Genomic DNA, 18,748 nt, shown 5'->3' on the forward strand with positions numbered 1-18,748 from the left:
GGCACTCAAAAAGACTGTATTCTGCTGTTTTATGATGGAATGTTCTGAACATATCTGTTAAATCCATCTGGTCTAATGTGTCATGCAAAGCTACTGTTTCCTTGTTAATTTTCTTTTTGGATAATCTTACCATTGATATTAAGTAGGGTGTTAAAGTCCCCTACTATGGTATTATTCTCGATTATTTCCTTTATGTTTGTTATTAGCTGCTTTATATATTTGGGTGCTTTCGTGTTAGGTGCATAAATATTTACATTGTTATATTTTCTTCTTGGATTCTTCCCTTTATGATTATGTAGTATCCTTGTCTTTTGTTACAACCTCTTTTAAAGTCTACTTTGTACAATATAAGTATTGCTACCCTGGCTTTCTTTTCATTTCCATTTGCATGATAAATGCTTTTCCATCCTTTCACTTTCAATCTGCAGGTGTCTTTAGGTCTGAAATGTGTCTCTCATGGGCAGCATATAGATGTGTCTTGTATTTTTATCCATTCTGCCATGTGTTGTCTTTTGAATGGAGCATTTAATCCATTTAAATTCAAAGTAATTATTGATAGGTGTGTACTTATTACCATTTTGTTATTCATTTTATGTTTTCTTTTTCTAGTTCTTCTCTATTCCTTTATTCTCTTGCTCTCTTCTTTCATGGTTTGCTGGATTTCTTTAGTGACATCCTTGGAATCTTTTGTCTTTATTCTTTGCATATTTATTAGTGTTTTTTTATTTGTGGTTACCATTAGGCTTGTATATAACACCTTCTGCATATAGCAGTTGGTGGTCATTTAAGTTTGAACCCATTCTTTATTCCTCCCTCCCCCCCCCCATGTTTTAGGTAAATGGTGTCATACTTTATATCCCTTTATTTTGTTAATCCTTTGACTTATTTTTATAGATATATTTAATTTTGCTGCTTTTACGCTTCCTACTTTTCTTACTCCTGCTTGTGGCCTTTCCTTTCCACTCAGAGTCCCCTTTAACATTCCTCGTAGGGATGTTTTAGTGGTGATGAATTCCTTAACTTTTCTTAGTTTTTGAAACTTTTTTTTGTCTTGGAAACTCTGAAACTCTTTATCTCTCCTATTCTGAATGACAGCCTTGCTAAATAGAGTTTGTTTTGCTGCAGGATTTTTTTTTCTTTCAGCACTTTGAATAGATCATGCCACTCCCTTCTGGCCTGCAAAGTTTCTGCTGAAAAATCAGCTGATAGCCTTCTGGGATTTCCCTTGTATGTAACTGTTTTCTTTTCTCTTGCAGCTTTTAAAATTCTCTATCACTACTTATTGCCATTTTAATTACTATGTGTCTTGGTGTGGATTTCCTTGGATCGATTCTGTTGAGGGCTCTCTGTGCCTCCTGAATTTGGATTTCTGTTACTTTTTCCAGATGCAGGAACTTTTCAGCTATTATTTCTTCAAACAAATTTTCTGCATCCTTTTCCCTCTCTTCTCCTTCTGGGGTCCCTATAATGCAAATGTTGTTATGCTTGATGGTGTTGCTTTTTATTATTCTTTTTTCTATCTCATGTTCAGTTTGATTGCTTTCCATTACTCAGTATACCCATCACTGATCCATTCTTCTACTTCCTCTAATCTACCCTTTATTCCCTGTAGAGCATTTTCAATTTCACTTTTTGAGTTCTTCATCTCTGGTCCTTTTCATGTTTTGTCTTTGTTGAGGGACTCACCAAGGTCCTTCACTCTTTTCTCAAGTCCAGTGTGTATCTTTATGACCATTTCTTTAGATTATCTGTCAGACATATTACTTGTCTCCATTTTGTTTAACTCTCTTTTGGTATGATTTTGTCCTGTTCTCTCATTTGTAACATATTCCTCTGTCTCCTCATTTTGTCTAACTCTGTGTGTCTGTTTCTGTGTTAGGAACGTCAGCTATGTCTCTTGCTCTTGAAAGTAGTGACCATATGAAAAAGAGGTCCTGTAGTGCCCTGAAGTTCAATGTCCCCTATTCACCAGAAACTTGCACTTCATGGATGTCTCCTACATGTGTTGTATGCACCCTACTGTTGTGGCTAAGCCACATTTGCCTTCAGTCCAGTCATCTGCACTGACGCTTTGCCTGTTGTAGGCATAATTTGGTCTCTGTGTTGTTAGGGGGCCAGTCTGGGGCCACCTTGGGCCTGAGTTGGGTCAGACCAGGCTTTTTCCACAGATTTAGTAGCACTGAACTGCAGGGTGCTCTCCGTGTATTGTCCCCTAAGAAGTTTTCATTGGTTTGCAGGGCCTGCAATCAGACCAGATGTCTATCCCTAGCCAATTGCTTGAGCCACAATTGGACTGATATATGTGCTTATCTTCCCCTCTCTCTGGGAAAGGAGTCACTTTAGAGTGGTGGTACTGGCCTCTGTTGGGGCTGCTTGCATACTGCCATATTTGTGTCACCACTTTGGATAGACTCCTGCTGAGGGCACGTTGGAGATGTTGGTCTACAGGAGAGTACAGGGGCGGGGGCAGCGCATGATGTTAGCAAGGTTTACACAGGTCTGTTGTGGGGGACCTGTAGCCACTTAGGAATACTGCATAAGGTAGGTCAGAGGGTGTGAGTCTTCAGGAGAGTGTGGGGATGGGGCATGCTGTTCGCAAGCTAGGTGGAGAGTGTTGACACTATGCTGATTCCCACAGTTGTCTTGTATCTAGACTGGGGTTGGGGGGAGGGAAATGGTTTCCACCAGTTCTTTTGTTCTTGGAGAAGTCTCATAAAGATCTTTGTTCCTCCAGCACATGTTCTGAGATTAGTAAATAAATCCCCTTCCTTTGAGCCTCAGGTGTTTTTCAAACTGCTGCTTCTAAGCTATGTCTTGGTGGGGCTGTTTGTTATGCTCTTTTTAAGGGCAGGGACTCAGTTTCCTATCAACCTCCACTTTTCCTAGATCTGAGCGCCACTGATTTTTAAAGTTCTAGGTGTTAAACCCCACTGACGGTAAGAACTCATGAAATTAAGTCCCTCTGATTTTTAAGCCAAATGTTAATGGGGATTTGTCTTTCCAGTGTGGGTCCCCTATGCCGGGGTTGCCTAGTGTGGTCTGCTCCTTTCCTTTCTCTCCAACTGCGGCATCCTCTTGTGTATGATCCTGCAGGTCAGTTTGGTTCCTATCTGCATCTCCACCCTTCCTACCCTTTTTTATGTGGTCTCTTCTCTACATTTAGGGGTGGAGAGTCTGTTCTGCCAGTCAACAAATCACTTTCTGGGTTATTTACACTGATGTGGATGTTATCTAGGTGTATCCAAGGGACAGGGTGAACTTAGGATCCCCCTACTCCACCGTATCCCCCCCCCCACTTCCTGAAGCTACATCTTACCACTGGTTAGCACTTTGTAGCTGTGCCCAGAACTTATTTGTTAAATGGGTAAAAGGGAGAAAATTATATTGAGTTCATCTCAAAAATTTCATATAAAATTTACTCAGAAGAATCCTGCAAAAGGTCTTAATATAACTAATACAGGTAAACAGTCAAAATGAAGAAGACCATTGACTTTACTGGGGCTTTATTATGTAGGCATGATCGAATGAATCATTAGTCTTGGGGCTCAGTCTCCAGTCTCCTTCCCCTCCATAGATTGATATCACCTGGTTCAAAGTACCAACCCTTAATCACATTGTTAGTCTTTCTGGTGTGATCAGCCCCCATCCTGAGTCATCCATTATCATAAAATTATCTTACCCTCCCCCCAAAACTCATCTGTCCGGTGTAAACTGTCAGGTGTGGTCTGAGGGAACCCTCATAAATAAGAAAGACTCCTGTCACTTAGATTCTAAGGATTTAATGGCTATCTTCCAGGATCTGGGGACAAAATTCAGCCAGCCTATTAATTATACAGGTGCACACAATTTAGAATTGTTATATGTTCTTGGTGAACCTAACATTTTATCATTATGAAGGGTCTCTCTAGCAATGTTTTTAAAACATGTGTTGATTTAATTCACATTTGATAAAAGTCACCCTTTTAAAGTATACAATTCAGTGGATTCTTAGTATATTCACACAATTGTGTACCTCACCATTATTCTCCCTCCAGAACATTTTCATCACTCCAAAATGAAACTCTATACCCATGCACAGTCCCTCCCTATTCTGCCTACCCACCCCCAGCCCCTGGCAACTCCCAGTCTACCTTCTGTCTCTATGTATTTGCGTATTATGGACATTTCATATAAATGGAATCATATACATCCTTTTGGGCTGGTTTCTTTTACTTAACATAATGTTTTCAAGGTTCATCCATGTATCAGTACTTTATTCTCTTTTTATGGCCAAGGTATATTCCATAGTATAGATAGACCACATTTTGTTTACCCATTCATCAGTTGATGGACACTGGTTTCCACTTTTCTGGATATTAATATAATGGGCTTTGAACATCCGTGTGCAACTTTCGTGTGGTCTATCAATAGTTTTTGACTTAAAATATATTTTGTCTGATGTTGTATTTAAAAATTTGTCAAAATAATTTCAGGCTTAGGGTGATATCTTTTTTCCAAAGAGGATATTCACTTGACCCTCAGGTACCCGAAGGTATTAGCAATTCAGGATTCCTTTTACATAGTTTTAAGGCTATAGCTGATTTGGATTTGGGCTGCAGGCCCCTACCAGGGCAGATCTGTATGCTATTCACTCTTACCTCCAGGGTTCAGTGGTTCCTGGTATCCAACACAAAATATAGGAGTTTTATCAGTTATCCGCTCTTGGCAGGCCGTGGACTCCAACTTTTATAACCCTGGAGTCATCACAGTGTCAGAGATGAGTGCCTTGCTTCTCAGCCTTACCATTTTCAGAACTGGCCAGTGCCCCTCAGGGGAGAAGTGGCTCCAAGTTCTCCTGAATTTCAGAACTTATTCTCCTGAAATTCTGTACACACTGTTAGCTTACTGGTGCTTATCAACAGACTGTGTGTGTGTGTGTGTGTGTGTGTGTGTGAGAGATTAATGGGAGTTACCTATTTTGCCATTACTCAAAGTGGAAGCCTCTGTTATATTTTTTGTTAGTCATTTTTATCTTTCCTATTATCAGGTTGATCCTGCTTAATATATAAAACAGCAAAACAAATGTTACCAAACGTTTTTATTTTGGGGAAGAATCTTTTGATCTTAAAATGGTTCTTTTCTTTAAAATCACCATTTTTCACATGTTTAATGTTATCTATTTTCCTATTCAGAGGTGCATTGCCCAGGATTTGAATTGGCTTCAGTTGGTGTTCAGATATTTTCACTATCCTCCATGGTCTTTTCGTCCAGAGAGATAAACTCAAATCTATCAGGACTTTAGATTTAAACTTTTAGGAATTGAATCACTATACTATATACCTGAGCTAATATAACACTGAATGCTAAATAATTGGGATTAAAATTAAAACTTTAAAAAATAGGGGCAACTGGCTGGCTCAATTGGAAGAGCATGAAACTCTTGATCTTGGGGTCATGAGTTCAAGCCCCATGCTGGGTGTAGAGATTACTAAAAATAAATAAATAAATAAACTTAAAAAATAAACTTTAAAGGAGATACATAGAAGAACAAATTATTTAATGACACAAAAAATAATTGGAGAGATCCAATTATTTGGATCCAGTTAACTGGGACATCATGACAACTGACCCAATTCCTCCACAGGTCAAAGATCTGAAAAGGTAAACTGAAAGGGCTGTATTCAAGGATAAATGCACCTGAGTAGATAAACGGAATGAACAACTCTGGATGCTGACTTGAGCAAACCAGTTATGAAAGATTTGGGAGGTAATTGGAAAATCTGAATAGGGATTGGGTATGTCAAAAGGCAATTTCTGCATACTGAATGAAACAAAGCAGGATGAGTTTACGGCAAGGCTTTTGACCTGCAAACCAGGAATCTCAAAGCTACAGAAACAAGAGTTCTGAGTTGTTCACAGGCTAAGGGGTATTTATGGGACAAATATGGAAGTCATTTGTCTTTTTTAGTTGATTGGTTGCCTAGTGGTCTTCTTTCTTATTTGGATCAGGGTAGCTGAGTCAAGGAAAGGAAGTCCAGACATAGCCGTGAACAGACTCGGCATTTGGGGATTGACTGGTGTCCTCCACTGATTTCTGAGATGAGCTGTAAATTCCTGTAAGGTTAGGTTAAGTTTCCTTTTTGCACCTGCATTAACCATCTCCATTTTGTCCCTGACCTAAGAGACTCCATTTTAGTTTGGTTCTGCCACCAAACTAATGTGAGTTTGCTCCTTGGTGAGTTACAGATAGAGACAACACCAAGTGGAGCTGTCACACAAAGGAAATTTTATTTGCAGCAAATAAGGAGATCACAGGGAATAACTTCCAAAGCTGTGACTCCCCTGGCAGCGGTGAGGTTTCTTTTTGGGGTTTAAGATGAATATTCAGTAGGAGGAGCTTTGTCATTTTTATGCAAAGGTGGGCATAAGGTCGTGCATAGGCGCTTAGAAAACATGCCTACACATGCATCCTATGTTATGTTAATGCACTCTTGTGCTTCTCTTCCGGTGGAGACTTCAATAGGATAATGAAGCAGAGGTAAATGTCGGACAAGGAGAAGGGGCTATGGGCATGCTCTGAGAGCCAGTATAAACTGGATGGGGTCTTGGGCTCTTTATCTCAGGTGAGGAGCGAAAGGTCTTGTTTACTTTGGAAAGCTCCCAGGAGCTTCTTTCCATTTACTAGAAGGGATGCTGCTCAATTCATGAATGGTTACATAAAGCCAATTAGATTTTTTAATTTACTTGGCTTTTTTTTTAAACACAACTCATTTTTTTAAATGAAGTTCAAGATATTTCTCTTTTAGGCATAATCAACATTTGTATCTACTTTTTGTAAATTCTGAGCATATTGGAATGAATAGATCATGCCACAAAAGGGTGTGAAGAGCCCTTAGGTGCCTTGTGGAATACAGGAGGCAGAGGAGTCAAACACACTCCCTTTACCTCTGTTCCTTCCCCTCCGTACGAGACACAGCATGGAACAGCTATGGTCACCGAAGACTGAAATTTCCTATCTACCTACCTCCTTTACCACCGTCTACCGTCTACGTTAACATAACTGTTCAGTCGTCATTAGCACACGTTTACTACTCCAGGGGATTCCTGTCCTAGCAAAGTGCTTGATTGTTCAACAAAGGAACTTCCACAAGGTCCATCAATTCTTCAATCTCTGCAAAAGAAAGCAACCGTTGGCACCTAAAAACCCTTGCTGTTCTCCCCAATCCTGGCCTACGCGAGTCTAATCCAAGTCCGTCGCACTGAAAGACCCGCCTGCAACCGAACTTGCAATTCTCAGTAAATTCAACCTTGACTTCGTGTCCGTGTCAAGGTGCCGTGTCCATCGCGGTGGTGGTCTCCGTCCCTGCGATTAGCAATAAACTCCGTGTATTATCCGACGGTGGTATTGGAGATACCGGGGAGCCGGCATTTGATACAAGTTTGAGATCCAGCCTTCCCCTAAAAGTTTTGGTCCGTTTTTCTTTAATACGACCGAATTTTTTTCAACTCGCAATTTTCTCAGGCGCTCTAAGAAATGAATAAAACAAAAAGAAACCTGACACTTACAGCACCAGCGAGGTAACCCAACCTGAAGCCGGTTTACACCCAAACAAGAGTCAGCTGTTGGAAGCGCGGTCCCGCAAGCTGCATCCTGGGAAATGTAGTCCAGGAGTTGCGTGAAATCGGAGGCGCTTCCGCTTGGGCATTCTGGGAAGTGTAGTCCAGGAGCGGGGTACAGTCGGGGACACTTCCGCTCCAGGAAGGCGAGGTCGGGGCCGAGATTGTTGGCAGGGAGGTGAGTTAACCCCGCGCCCCTGCGGTCCCTCCGAGCCTTCTCGGCCTCGGCGTGAGGCCAGCAGCCGCCGGGTCCTCGCTCATGGGGCATGGGAGTCGCGGCGGAGGGCGGGGACGGAGGAAGCGGCGACGAAGCCTCCGCGTGGGGGCGGGCGCGCGTGGCGTGCGGAGTTTGAAGGTCTCCCGCGCTCTCCGCGCCCAGAGCTCTCCTCCCTCACCCCTAGAGCCAGCTGTGCGTGTGCCTCGAGGTGACACACTGGGCCGGTGATTAGCATTTCCCTGCCTCCGTTTCCCCCTGGCTGAAAAGGGTTAGTGCCTACCCAGTAGTGTTCTTCTAAGAATTAGATGAGATTATATACGAAACGCTTAAAACCAGTGCCTAGTGCCTAGTAAAATGTTGGGTGGTGCCGGGAATGCTGTCATAATATCGGGCCCCCTGTTATTTAGAAGCTCCTGAGAGGCTGGCATTGGGGGCGTGGGGTCGGAGCCCCGGCTGCAGCTCCACTGGCCCTTCACCGATCTCTGCTGTGGGACCGTTCCGGGATTCCTGGACTCTTCCCAGACCCTTGATTAGGAAGGAGAGTTATCTTCAGCTGGATCCCGGGGAAAGTTCTTTGTGGCTTATCCCAGAGAAACAGTCCTGCGCACGGCTTCGCAGAGTGCCTGCGGTGTACTGAGTCCTTAAGTGTTGAGAACGTGTAATAGCTGCGTGTTGTTCATTTAAGATGCAGCAGGATTTCTTAGTCTGCGGTTTCAATCAGTCATTGCCTTCATGCGTATGGGAGAGGAAACTTTGTTGAGCTTAATAACATGCTCAAGTAATTACACCTATTAAAATGGTGTCATTGGGGGAAAAGCATGGCAGTTTTTCATTAGCAGCAGAACAGATTATCTGTGGGCAACCAGTCGGAATTAGACTTTCCTGGGGGCTCCTGGGTGGCTCAGTCGGTTGAGCCTGCAACTTGGGCTCGGTCGTGATCTCACCGTTGGTGAGTTCGAGCCCCGAGTCAGGCTCCGTGCTGGCAGCCCAGAGCCTGGAGCCTGCTTCGGATTCTCTGTGTGTGCCTCTCTCAAAAATAAATTAAACGTTAAAAAATAATAATAATAATTAGACTGTCCTAGGGTATCGGTGACTTGCCACCTGGAGCCTTCATCTCTGAATTAGTGGGTTTCTGAAAAGATTTATTTTCTAGAAAGCACATTTGCAAGGGAAGTTTCGGGAAGCATGAAAGCATTTGCCTGTCTGACACCTTAGGGAATAGGGAATACCTGCATTATTTACCCATTTACAGGTGACTGGATTGAGGCACAGAAAGATTAATAATTTGCTCAAGGTTTACACTGGTGGTGAGTAGAAAGTAGTAAGTAGAAATGCAGAGCTTGAACCCATGCACCTTGGCCCCATTAAGTTATACTGCCTACCTGCTTCTCATTTCCTCTGAGACCCAGGCTCAGGAATACTCTGGAAGCTACCAGAAGCACTTAGGTGACGGACTGTTCCTGAGCTCAGGCAGCTGTCTGGGGGAGCCCAGAGGAAGCTGGAATCCAGCCCCTGGTCTACAGGGGGACCTCTTGGGGTTCTCACAAGTGCCCTGTGGACTGACGGCTCTCTCACGATGGCTTTCCCATCCACAGCTTTACCTTCCCAGAACTCTGCCCTTCCCCAAAAGGAAAAGGAGAAAAAAATGACCAAATTCCAGGTAAGTTGGTTTTGTCTTTCTGTTCCTTAAAATGACCTCTCGTTTCACAAAGTGTGGACGCATTAACCCCCTACTTGGGAAGGGTGGAAACATTTACCCTCCTACTTGGCAAGAACCCCAGGCACTTGAATAATTGTTGTGTACCAGCCTCTTGTTTTTTGTTTATTGCCAAATAACAGCGTGAAAATTGATATTTAAAAAACTTTAAAAAAAAAACAAACTTGCACGTTCTAAACATGTTTACAAATGAACAGTTTTAATTGTGCCGTATTCTTTCCCATTTGTGTTTACGTGTCTGGACTTGTAATCACAGTTTAAGTAGCATTTTGGATTTTTAATATTTTATTTCTTTTAATGTGTATTTCGTTATCTTGAGAGAAAGAGAAAGAGTGTGAGTGAGCGGGAGAGGGGCAGAGAGAGAGAGAGAGAAGGAGAGAGAACCCCAAGCAGGGTCTGAGCTGTCAGTGCAGAGCCCGACGCAGGGCTCAGTCCCACGAACAGTGAGATAATAACCTGAGCTGACATCAAGAGTCTCAACCCACTGAGCCACCCAGGTGCCCCCCATTTTGGATTTTTAAAATGCAACTTGATAATTACCTACAGTGTAAAGGGTCACATTATTTTCTATAATTTACCTGCTGTTTTACCCCATTCTCCATATAAAACCCACATGGATTTTACCATCTTAGAGATGTTTACAATAACAATTTGCTTACATATAACCTTTCACCCCATACAGAAATTCTGAGAAGTCAGTCATTTTTGTATTTCTCTTAAAAGTTCTGGGGACTCGATTGTTTTCTCACATGTGGTGCCTCATTCTTTGTGATAAGAATGTCTACAGTATGGCTTGGAGCAGCGGAGTCTGCCAGAGACTGAACTCAGAAAATAATTTTAGTTTTCAAACAGCAAGAGCTAGATTCTGAGAGCGGCTGGCTGGCTCAGGGTAGAGCGTGTGACTCTTGATCTTGGGGTTGTGAGTTCAAGCCCCACATTGGGTGTACAGGTTACTTAAAAATGAGTAAGTAAATAAATTTAAATACTTCTTAAAAGGTAGATTCCTTTTTTTTAATTCTAAGTTCAATCATGTGTGTATTATATAGTTAAATATTTGTTTTATTCGTTGATGCGTTAGTATGTTTTGAAGAAGCACATTTTTTTTTTAACTTTTTTTTTCATGTTTATTTTTTGAGAGAGAGAGAGAGACAGAGTTTGAGCAGGGAGGGGCAGAGAGAGAGGGAGACACAGAATCCGAAGCAGGCTCCAGGCTCCCAGCTGTCAGCACAGAGCCTGATGTGGAGCTCGAACCCACAAGCTGTGAGATAATGACCTGAGCCGAAGTCAGACGCTTAACTGACTGAGCCACCCAGGCGCCCCAGCACATACTTATTTTTAAAAATCTTGAGCACTAGGGATTTGCCAGGCATTTACTCTGTGGAACAGCTGTGTGAGGATATACCTGGTCTTCTCTGCATTTTCACATGAAGAAACAGGTTTGTGAACCTTCAGATACCTCCTGAAATCCACTCGGTTCCCAGCTGACCCTAAAGTTCCCATTGCCTAAGTCGGGAGTTTCAGGTGTCCGATTAGGGTAAATGGAAAGACCCAGAAGAAAAGAGACTTCTCTGTTCGGGGACCTCAGGCCAGGCTACATGTGTGCTGGCAAATCTGGTGGATGGGGGTCTCCAAACATAACATTGTCGTCACCTGATTCCTTTTCTTAGTGCCTGTCTCTTCTGTGTCAGACATGTCAAGTCGTTGTTTAGTACACAGGTGCTCAGAACTCCAGCTAGAGTTTTTATTTCCACGCAGAAAAAGTTATGACACAAATAGGAAATAGGAGTTGGGGCTGGGGGGTGGTGGCTAAGAATTTATACATGCTAGAAAAAAGGCTTGATATTCTCAGTAGGAATTTTACTGATGCATAAGATACTCCGGTAGGATTATGAACAAAGGAAATGAACAGGTAATATGGGAAAAAAAATGGAAAGATGATCTTTTATTATTATTTGAGCGTAGTTGCCACACTGTGTCGAAAAGACTATGTTCTGGTTGTTTCGTTTTGAAGATTTTATTTTTAAATAATCTCTACACCATACGTGGGGCTCAAACTCACAGCCCTGAGATCAAAAGTCCCAAAGCTCTACCAACGGAGGCAGCCAGGTGCCCCCAGTTTGGGCCAGAGTGTAGAGAATCCAGAATACTTGTAATCTTTTACGGGAAGAGTTAATGGGGGAAATTGCCATTATATTAACAAAATCAAGGTGCATATTTTTCAAGAGTGCAAATGCCACTTCCTGGAACTTATCCTAGGGAAGTAACAGGACAGTTGGCTGAGATCTGTATGAAAACCGTATAAAGGGCACGATGCTACCTGTATACAAGGTGTTTTTCTCCTTCTTCCCTCTCCTTCCCCTCCCCTGCACGGCCCTAGCGTGTTTGGTAAGACTGTGGAAGGGGAAGAGGAGAAACTACGAGAAGAGTTGCTCGGTTCCCTCAGAATCGGGAACGGCTTCCCCCGTATCTCCACCTTCTCCGTGCCGCCCCGCTCCCAGTGGCCATGGGGTGCGAGCTCGAGGTTACGTGTGCTTGGTGTTGTAGGAGGCGGTGACGTTCAAGGACGTGGCTGTGGTCTTCACGGAGGAGGAGCTGGGGCTGCTGGACCCCACCCAGAGGAAGCTGTACCGAGAAGTGATGCTGGAGAACTTCCGGAACCTGGTCTCTGTGGGTGAGCGCAAGACCTTTCTGTCACTCATCCCCTCGAGCAGGGTTTCTTCACCTTGGCACTGTTGGCATCGGGGGCAGATATTTCTTTGTTGTGAGGGCCGTCCTGTGCCTATTGGGATGGTGAGTGACATCCCCGGCCTCTGCCCACTAGTTTAAGGCTTCAGGGCTCCTCAGAGACCAGGGTTTCCCAGTCCCTTTAGAACATGGAGACGAGATGTTTCTAGTCTTTGTTCCGAGGCAGACATGGTCTCGTGTAAATGAACTGTAAATGAACAGTTAAGCTTGTCTCCGCCTGGCTCCATATTTCAGGCATCTTTTTTAAACTTGTAGATCACGAGCCACTGGTGGGTCAGGACGTTCGTAAATGGCACCGACTATCTTCTAATCTAGAATACTTACAGGACGGAGCTCCTTAGCGGGGGTTCACCTTGATGCGTTAAGTTCAGCTGTTTACATTGAGGGGTGTCAGACGGGGAAGGATGTGAGGAAAACAGACAGTGGTTAGAAACCGTTTGTTTGGTCATTTATTTCAGTAATTTGTGTGGTAAGAATAGATTTCTAATGATGCCAAGCGTACTGTTCACCGTGGGTCGTGACGGAAAAGTGTTTGGTAACCACTGCTGCGGGGAGGGGCAGAGCCTCACATTATGGGATGGGAACCCACGGTTTTCAGTACTCGCGCCCTTCGTGTTTTCACTCGCGTCTTCTCTTTCCACAGGGCATTCATCCTCCAAACCAGATGTGATATCCCAGTTGGAGAGAGAGGAAAAGCTTTGCATGAAGGAGATCCACACCCAAAGAGGTAGGCACTCGGGTGAGAATGGCGCGGCTCGGGTCCTGGCAGGGGACGGTCCCCTCGATCTGCCTGCGTCCCGGCTAATCTTCGTGCAGCAGCCAGAGAGGCCCCTTGAAAACCTCAGTCCCGCCGCGTCACACCTGCTTCAGTCCCTCCCCGGGCTTCTCCTTTTACTCAGAATAAAACCCAGCGTGTTCCAGGGGCCTGGAAGGTCCTGTGGTATGGGCTCGTTCCCCCAGCCTCACCACTCATTTACGTTTTTCTCCCATCACGTCCCCCTCCCTCTGTCTGCCAGCCTCACGACACTCAGGTGCTTCTGCATTAGGACCTTTCCCGTTCTCTCCTCCGGCCGGAACGCTGCCAGCCGGTACACGTCTGACCGCTCTTGCTTTCTCGCTCGTTCCTGTCTATCCGAAGTCCTTCTATCCAAGGCCTTATCCGACCACCACTTCAAATGCCATCTCCCGGCACTCGCCGTGTCCCTGACTTGCCTTCATTTGCGCGTAAGCACTATACCACCAGACTTATTAGCATCTGGGATTTTTACATTGTGGTAAAATACACACAGTACCCTTTATTTCAACCATCTTTAAGTTGGCCTTAGGTACATCCACACTGTTGCACAACCCTCCGTGCTGTCCATCTCCAGAACGTTTCCATCATCCCACACTGGAACCCTGCACCGTAAACAGCGCCCCCTGTTCTTCTCTTACCCCACTTCCTGGCGACCACTGTTCTCCTTTCCGTCTCTGTGGATTTGACTATTTCACGTACCTCATGGAAGTGGAGTCATGCGACATTTGCCATTTGCACCTGGTTTATTTCACTTAGCATAACGTCTTCAAGGTTGATTGTGTTGTAACGCATGTCAGAATTTCCTTCTTTTTTATGGCTGAGTAACGTCGCGTCGTGTGCACCTATCACATTTTCGTCATCCATTGATGGACATTTGGGTTTGTACCGTTTGGTTATGGTGAAAAATGCTGCTGTGAACATGGGTGTACACATATCTGTTCAAGTCCTTGCTTTCCATTTTTTGTGTGTATACCCAGAACAGAAGTGTTGGATCGTGTTAGCAATTCTATTTTTTTTTTTTCCTTGGGAGAGGAAGGGAGGGGGAGAGAGAGAGAGACTACAAGCAAGTTGGGGAGGGCAGAGCGACAGAGAGGGGAAGAGAGAGAATCTTAAGCAGGTTCCATGCCCAGCACGGAGCCCCAGGGAGGCTCTGTCTCACGACCATGAGATCATGACCTGTGCTGAATCAAGAGTCAGATGCTTACCCGACTAAGCCACCCAGGTGCCCCTGGTAATTCTGTTTTTAATTTTTGAGGAACTGCCATACCGTTTTTCACGATAGCTGCGCTGTTTTATGTTCCCACAGCAATACACAAGGGTTCCAGTTTTCTTCATCCTCACCAACACTTGTGTTCTGTGGGTTGTTTTTTTTTTCCCCTTAATAGCCACCCTAATGGGTGCAAAGCGGTACCTTGTTTTGATTTGCGGTTCTCTGATAATTTGTGATATTGATCATCTTTTCATGTGCTTAATAGCCATTTGTGTTTCTTCTTTGGAGAAATATCTGTGCAAGTCTTTTGTCCATTTTTGAGTCCGATTGTTTTCCTTTGAGTTTTAGGAGTTCTCTGTGTTCTGAATACCAATCCTGTTTCAGATATATGATTTGCAAGTATTTTCTCATTTTGCGTGTGGCCTTTTTACTCTATTGACAGTGTCTTCTGATGCACAAGAGTTTTTCATTTTCATGAAATTTTCAAATATGTCTGTGTGTTTTCTTCCCTGTGCCTTTGGTGTCCTAGCCGAGAAATCATTGTCAAATCCAGTATCACAAAGCTTTTGGCGTATTCTTTCTCCTAGGAGTTTTATAGTTTTTGCTCCTATGTTTTGCTTTTTGATGCATTTTGAGGTAATTTGTGAATATGGTGTAAGGAAAGATCTGACTTCATGCTTTTGCGTGTAAATAGCCAATATTTCCAGCACCATTTATTGAAAAGACTGTCCTTTTCCCATTCAGTGGTCTTGGCACCCTTGTCAAAAACCACTTGACTGTGTATGCAGTGGTTCATTTTGGGGCCTTGTAGACTATTCCCTCAGTCTGTATGTCTTTATGCCAGTACCACACTTTTTTGACTACAGCAGCTTTATAGTAAGTTTTGAAATCAGGAAGTGACTACCTCCAACTTTTTTTGTTTTTTAAAGGTTGTTTTGGCCACTGAGGGTCCCTTGAGATTCCATGTGAATTTAGGATGGGTTTTTCTGTTTCTGTACTCTTGGGATTTTGATAGAGATTGCATTGAACCTGTAGGTCCTTTGACCACGTAGCACTGATATCTTAACAATAGTAAACCTTCCAATTCAGGAACATGGGCTGTCATTCCATTTTTTTAATGTTTTTAATTTATCAATGTTTTGTACTTTTCAGTGTACATGTCTTTCACCTCCTTGGTTCAGTTAATTCCCAAGTTTTATTCTTTTTGGTGCTGTTGTATATGGATTTTTTTTTTTTTTAATTTACATCCAGGTTAGTTAGCATAGGATTTCAGGAGTAGAATCCAGGCATTCATCCCCTACATATAACACCCAGTGTTCATCCCAACAAGTGTACTTCTTAATGCCCCTCGCCCATTTAGCCCATCCTCCCACCCACAGCCCCTCCAGCAACCCTCAGTTTGTTCTCCACATTTATGAGTCTCTTCTGTTTTGTCCCCCTCCCTGTTTTTATATTATTTTTGTTTCCCTTCCCTTATGTTCATCTGTTTTGTCTCTTAAAGTCCTCATAGGAGTGAAGTCATATGATTTTTGTCTTTCTCTGACTAATTTCACTTAGCATAATACCCTCTAGTTCGATCCACGTAGTTGCACATGGCAAAATTTCATTCTTTTTGATTGTTAAGTAATACTTCATATATACATATGGTATGTATGCATATGTTATATTATATTATATTATATTATATTATGTTATGTTATGTTATGTTATATATATTATATGTACATACACACATATATACACATACCACATCTTCTTTATCCGTTCATCCATCGATGGACATTTGGGCTCTTTCCATACTTTGGCTATTGTCGATAGTGCTGCTATAAACATTGGGGTGCGTGTGCCCCTTTGAAACAGCACACCTGTATCCCGTGGATAAATACCTAGTAATGCAGTTGCTGGGTCATAGGGTCGTTGTATTTTTAATCTTTTGAGGAACCTCCATACTATTTTCTGGAGTGGCTGCACCAGCTTGCATTCCCACCATCAGTGCAAAAGAGATCCTCTTTCTCCGCATCCTCACCAACATCTGTTGTTGCCTGAGTTGTTAATGTTAGCCATTGTGACAGGTGTGAGGTGGTATCTCATTGTGGCTTTGATTTGTTTTTCTCGATTTCCTTTTCTGATTGTTCACTCTCTGTATGTAGAAATGCAACTGGTTTTTGTGTGTGGCTTTGTATCCTGCTGAATTCATTTATTTTAACAATTCTTATGTGGAATCTTTCAGGCTTTCTACATATAAGATCATATTATCTATGAACATAAATGATTTTACATCTTTCTTCCCAATTTCCATCACGCACCCCACCCCCAACTCTCACAACCATAAATCTGATCTCTGTTTCTGTAAATTTGATATTTTTAGATTCCACACATAAATGAGATCATAGGGTATTTGTCTTTCTGTGTCTGACTTACTCCACTTAGCATAATGCCCGCAGAGTCCATCCATGTTGTTACACATTTTCTTCTTTTTTATGGCTGAATCATATTCTTGCGTGTGTGTGTGTGTGTGTGTGTGTGTGTGTGTGTGTGTGTGAGTGACATTTTCATTATCTGTTCACTAGTTACGAACACTTGGGTGATTTCCATGTCTCAGCTATTGTAAATAATGCAGTGAACGTGGGGGTGTAAATATCTCTTTTGAACCGTGATTTTGTTTCCTTTGGATATATATCCAGAAGTGGAATTGTTGGATCTCTTTTTTGATGCAAGTATTTACAGATAAAAATTTTCTTCTTTGCAATGCTTTCACTGCTTCCCCTAAGTTTTGGTACCCTGGATTTTCATTTTCATTTGTCTCCAGATATTTTCTAATTTTATTTGTGATTGTTTTTCTTTGATTCATTTGGTTATTGATAAGTATGTTTTGAGTTCCACATATTCGTCAATTTTCCAAGATTCCTGCTTTTGATTTCTAGCTTCAGTCCATTGCGATTAGAAAAATTTGTTGTATGATTTCATTCAATCTTTTAAAAAAAATTTGTTAAAGACTTGTTTTGTGGCTTCACATATGGTCTGCCCTGGAGAACGACTTGAGAAAAATGTATATTATGCTGTTGTTGGGTGGCATTTCCTGTGTATGTTAGGTCCAGTTGGCTTGTAGTGTTAAGTTCTCTATTTCCTTGATCTTTTGTCTAGTTCTATCCATTACTGAAAGCAGGATATTGAATGTTCCTTCTGTTACTATCAATAGCTGTTTATCCCTTCAATTCATCTATATTTGCCTCATATATTTGGTATTCTGATGTTTAGTATATATCCATTTGTAATTTTTATATCTTCTTGGTGCATTGACTCTTTTATCAGTACAGATTGTTTCTTATAAGTTTTTGACTTAAAACTCTTTTGTCTGACATCAGTTATAGCTATCCAGCTCTCTTTTGCATGGGATATCTTTCTGTCCTGTCACTTTCTGTTTTTCTTCTTCTTCTTTTTTAATGTTTATTCACTTTTGAGAGAGAGAGGGTGTGAGTGGGGGAAAGGCATGGTTGGGGGAGCAGAGGATCCATAGCGGGCTCTGCGCTGACAGCAGCAAGCCCGATGCGAGGCTCAAACTCATGAACTATGAGATCGTGATGGGAGCCAAAGTTGGACGCTCAGCCGACCAAGCCACCCAGGCACCCCTGTCATGTCACTTTCAAGCTATGTGTGGTCTTAGATATAAAGTCTCTTGTAGACAGCTTATAGCTGGATCATGTATTGTTTTGTTTTGTTTAATCCATTCCTCCAATTTGTGCCTTTTGATTGGGGAGTTTAATCCATTTACATTTAAAGTAATTATTGATAGGGAAGGACTTTTGCCATTTTGTTATTTGTTTTTATATTTGTTTCAAGTATATCATAAAGCTTTTTTGGCCCTCTTTTCCTTCATTATTACATTTTGTGTGTGTGTTTAGTTGACTTTTTTTTCTTTTTTTGTAGGGACACATCTCAATTCTATAATTCTGATACCGGTTCTAATAAGTGGAGGTTATTGCCATACTAAGCAATTAGTCAAGATTCCAGCTGGGTGTCGTACATTTCAACTCAATTCTGACACCATCTGTCTGGATACAACGTCAGATCCTACAGGTTAAGGGCTCAGTTCTATAAGATCCCGACCCCTCACCCTTCACCCCCTTTCAGAGGCCAGTGATAAGGCCAGATTGTTAACTGTGCTTCAGAGGTTCCCTCAACCCCAACCTTGGGTTCAATTAATTTGCTTTAGTGGCTCACAGAACCCAGAGATACCGTTTACTTACTAGATTATCAGTTTATTACAAGGGGATATAACTAAACAGCCACATGGAAGGGACGCGTAGGGCAAAATATGTGGGGAGGGGTGTGGAACTTCCAGGCACTCTCTGGGCTCACCACTCTCCCTGCATCTCCACATGTCCACCTACCTGAAAGTTCCCCAAACCCCCTCCTTTTGGGTTTTTATGGAGGCCTCATTAGTTAGGCATGATCGATTAGGTCATT

General features: G+C 42.6%; 1 protein-coding gene across 1 annotated transcript in view; it reads left to right on the forward strand.

Annotated features, from left to right (window-relative positions):
• Positions 1 to 9,439: 9,439 nt before the first annotated feature.
• The window catches only part of ZNF235 (zinc finger protein 235), a 32,163-nt gene continuing 22,854 nt past the window's right edge, over positions 9,440 to 18,748 (forward strand). Inside the window, exons 1-3 of the mRNA XM_047077895.1 lie at positions 9,440 to 9,473; positions 12,075 to 12,201; positions 12,919 to 13,002. Of these exons, the coding sequence (XP_046933851.1) occupies positions 9,459 to 9,473; positions 12,075 to 12,201; positions 12,919 to 13,002 (226 nt within the window). The 5' untranslated portion in view covers positions 9,440 to 9,458. The remainder of the gene's footprint in view (positions 9,474 to 12,074; positions 12,202 to 12,918; positions 13,003 to 18,748) is intronic.

Source organism: Lynx rufus, unplaced genomic scaffold (genome assembly GCF_022079265.1).
Source record: "Lynx rufus isolate CCGP_SWC_20201006 ecotype Redwood Valley unplaced genomic scaffold, mLynRuf1.p SCAF_16, whole genome shotgun sequence".
Lineage (NCBI taxonomy): Eukaryota > Metazoa > Chordata > Mammalia > Carnivora > Felidae > Lynx > Lynx rufus.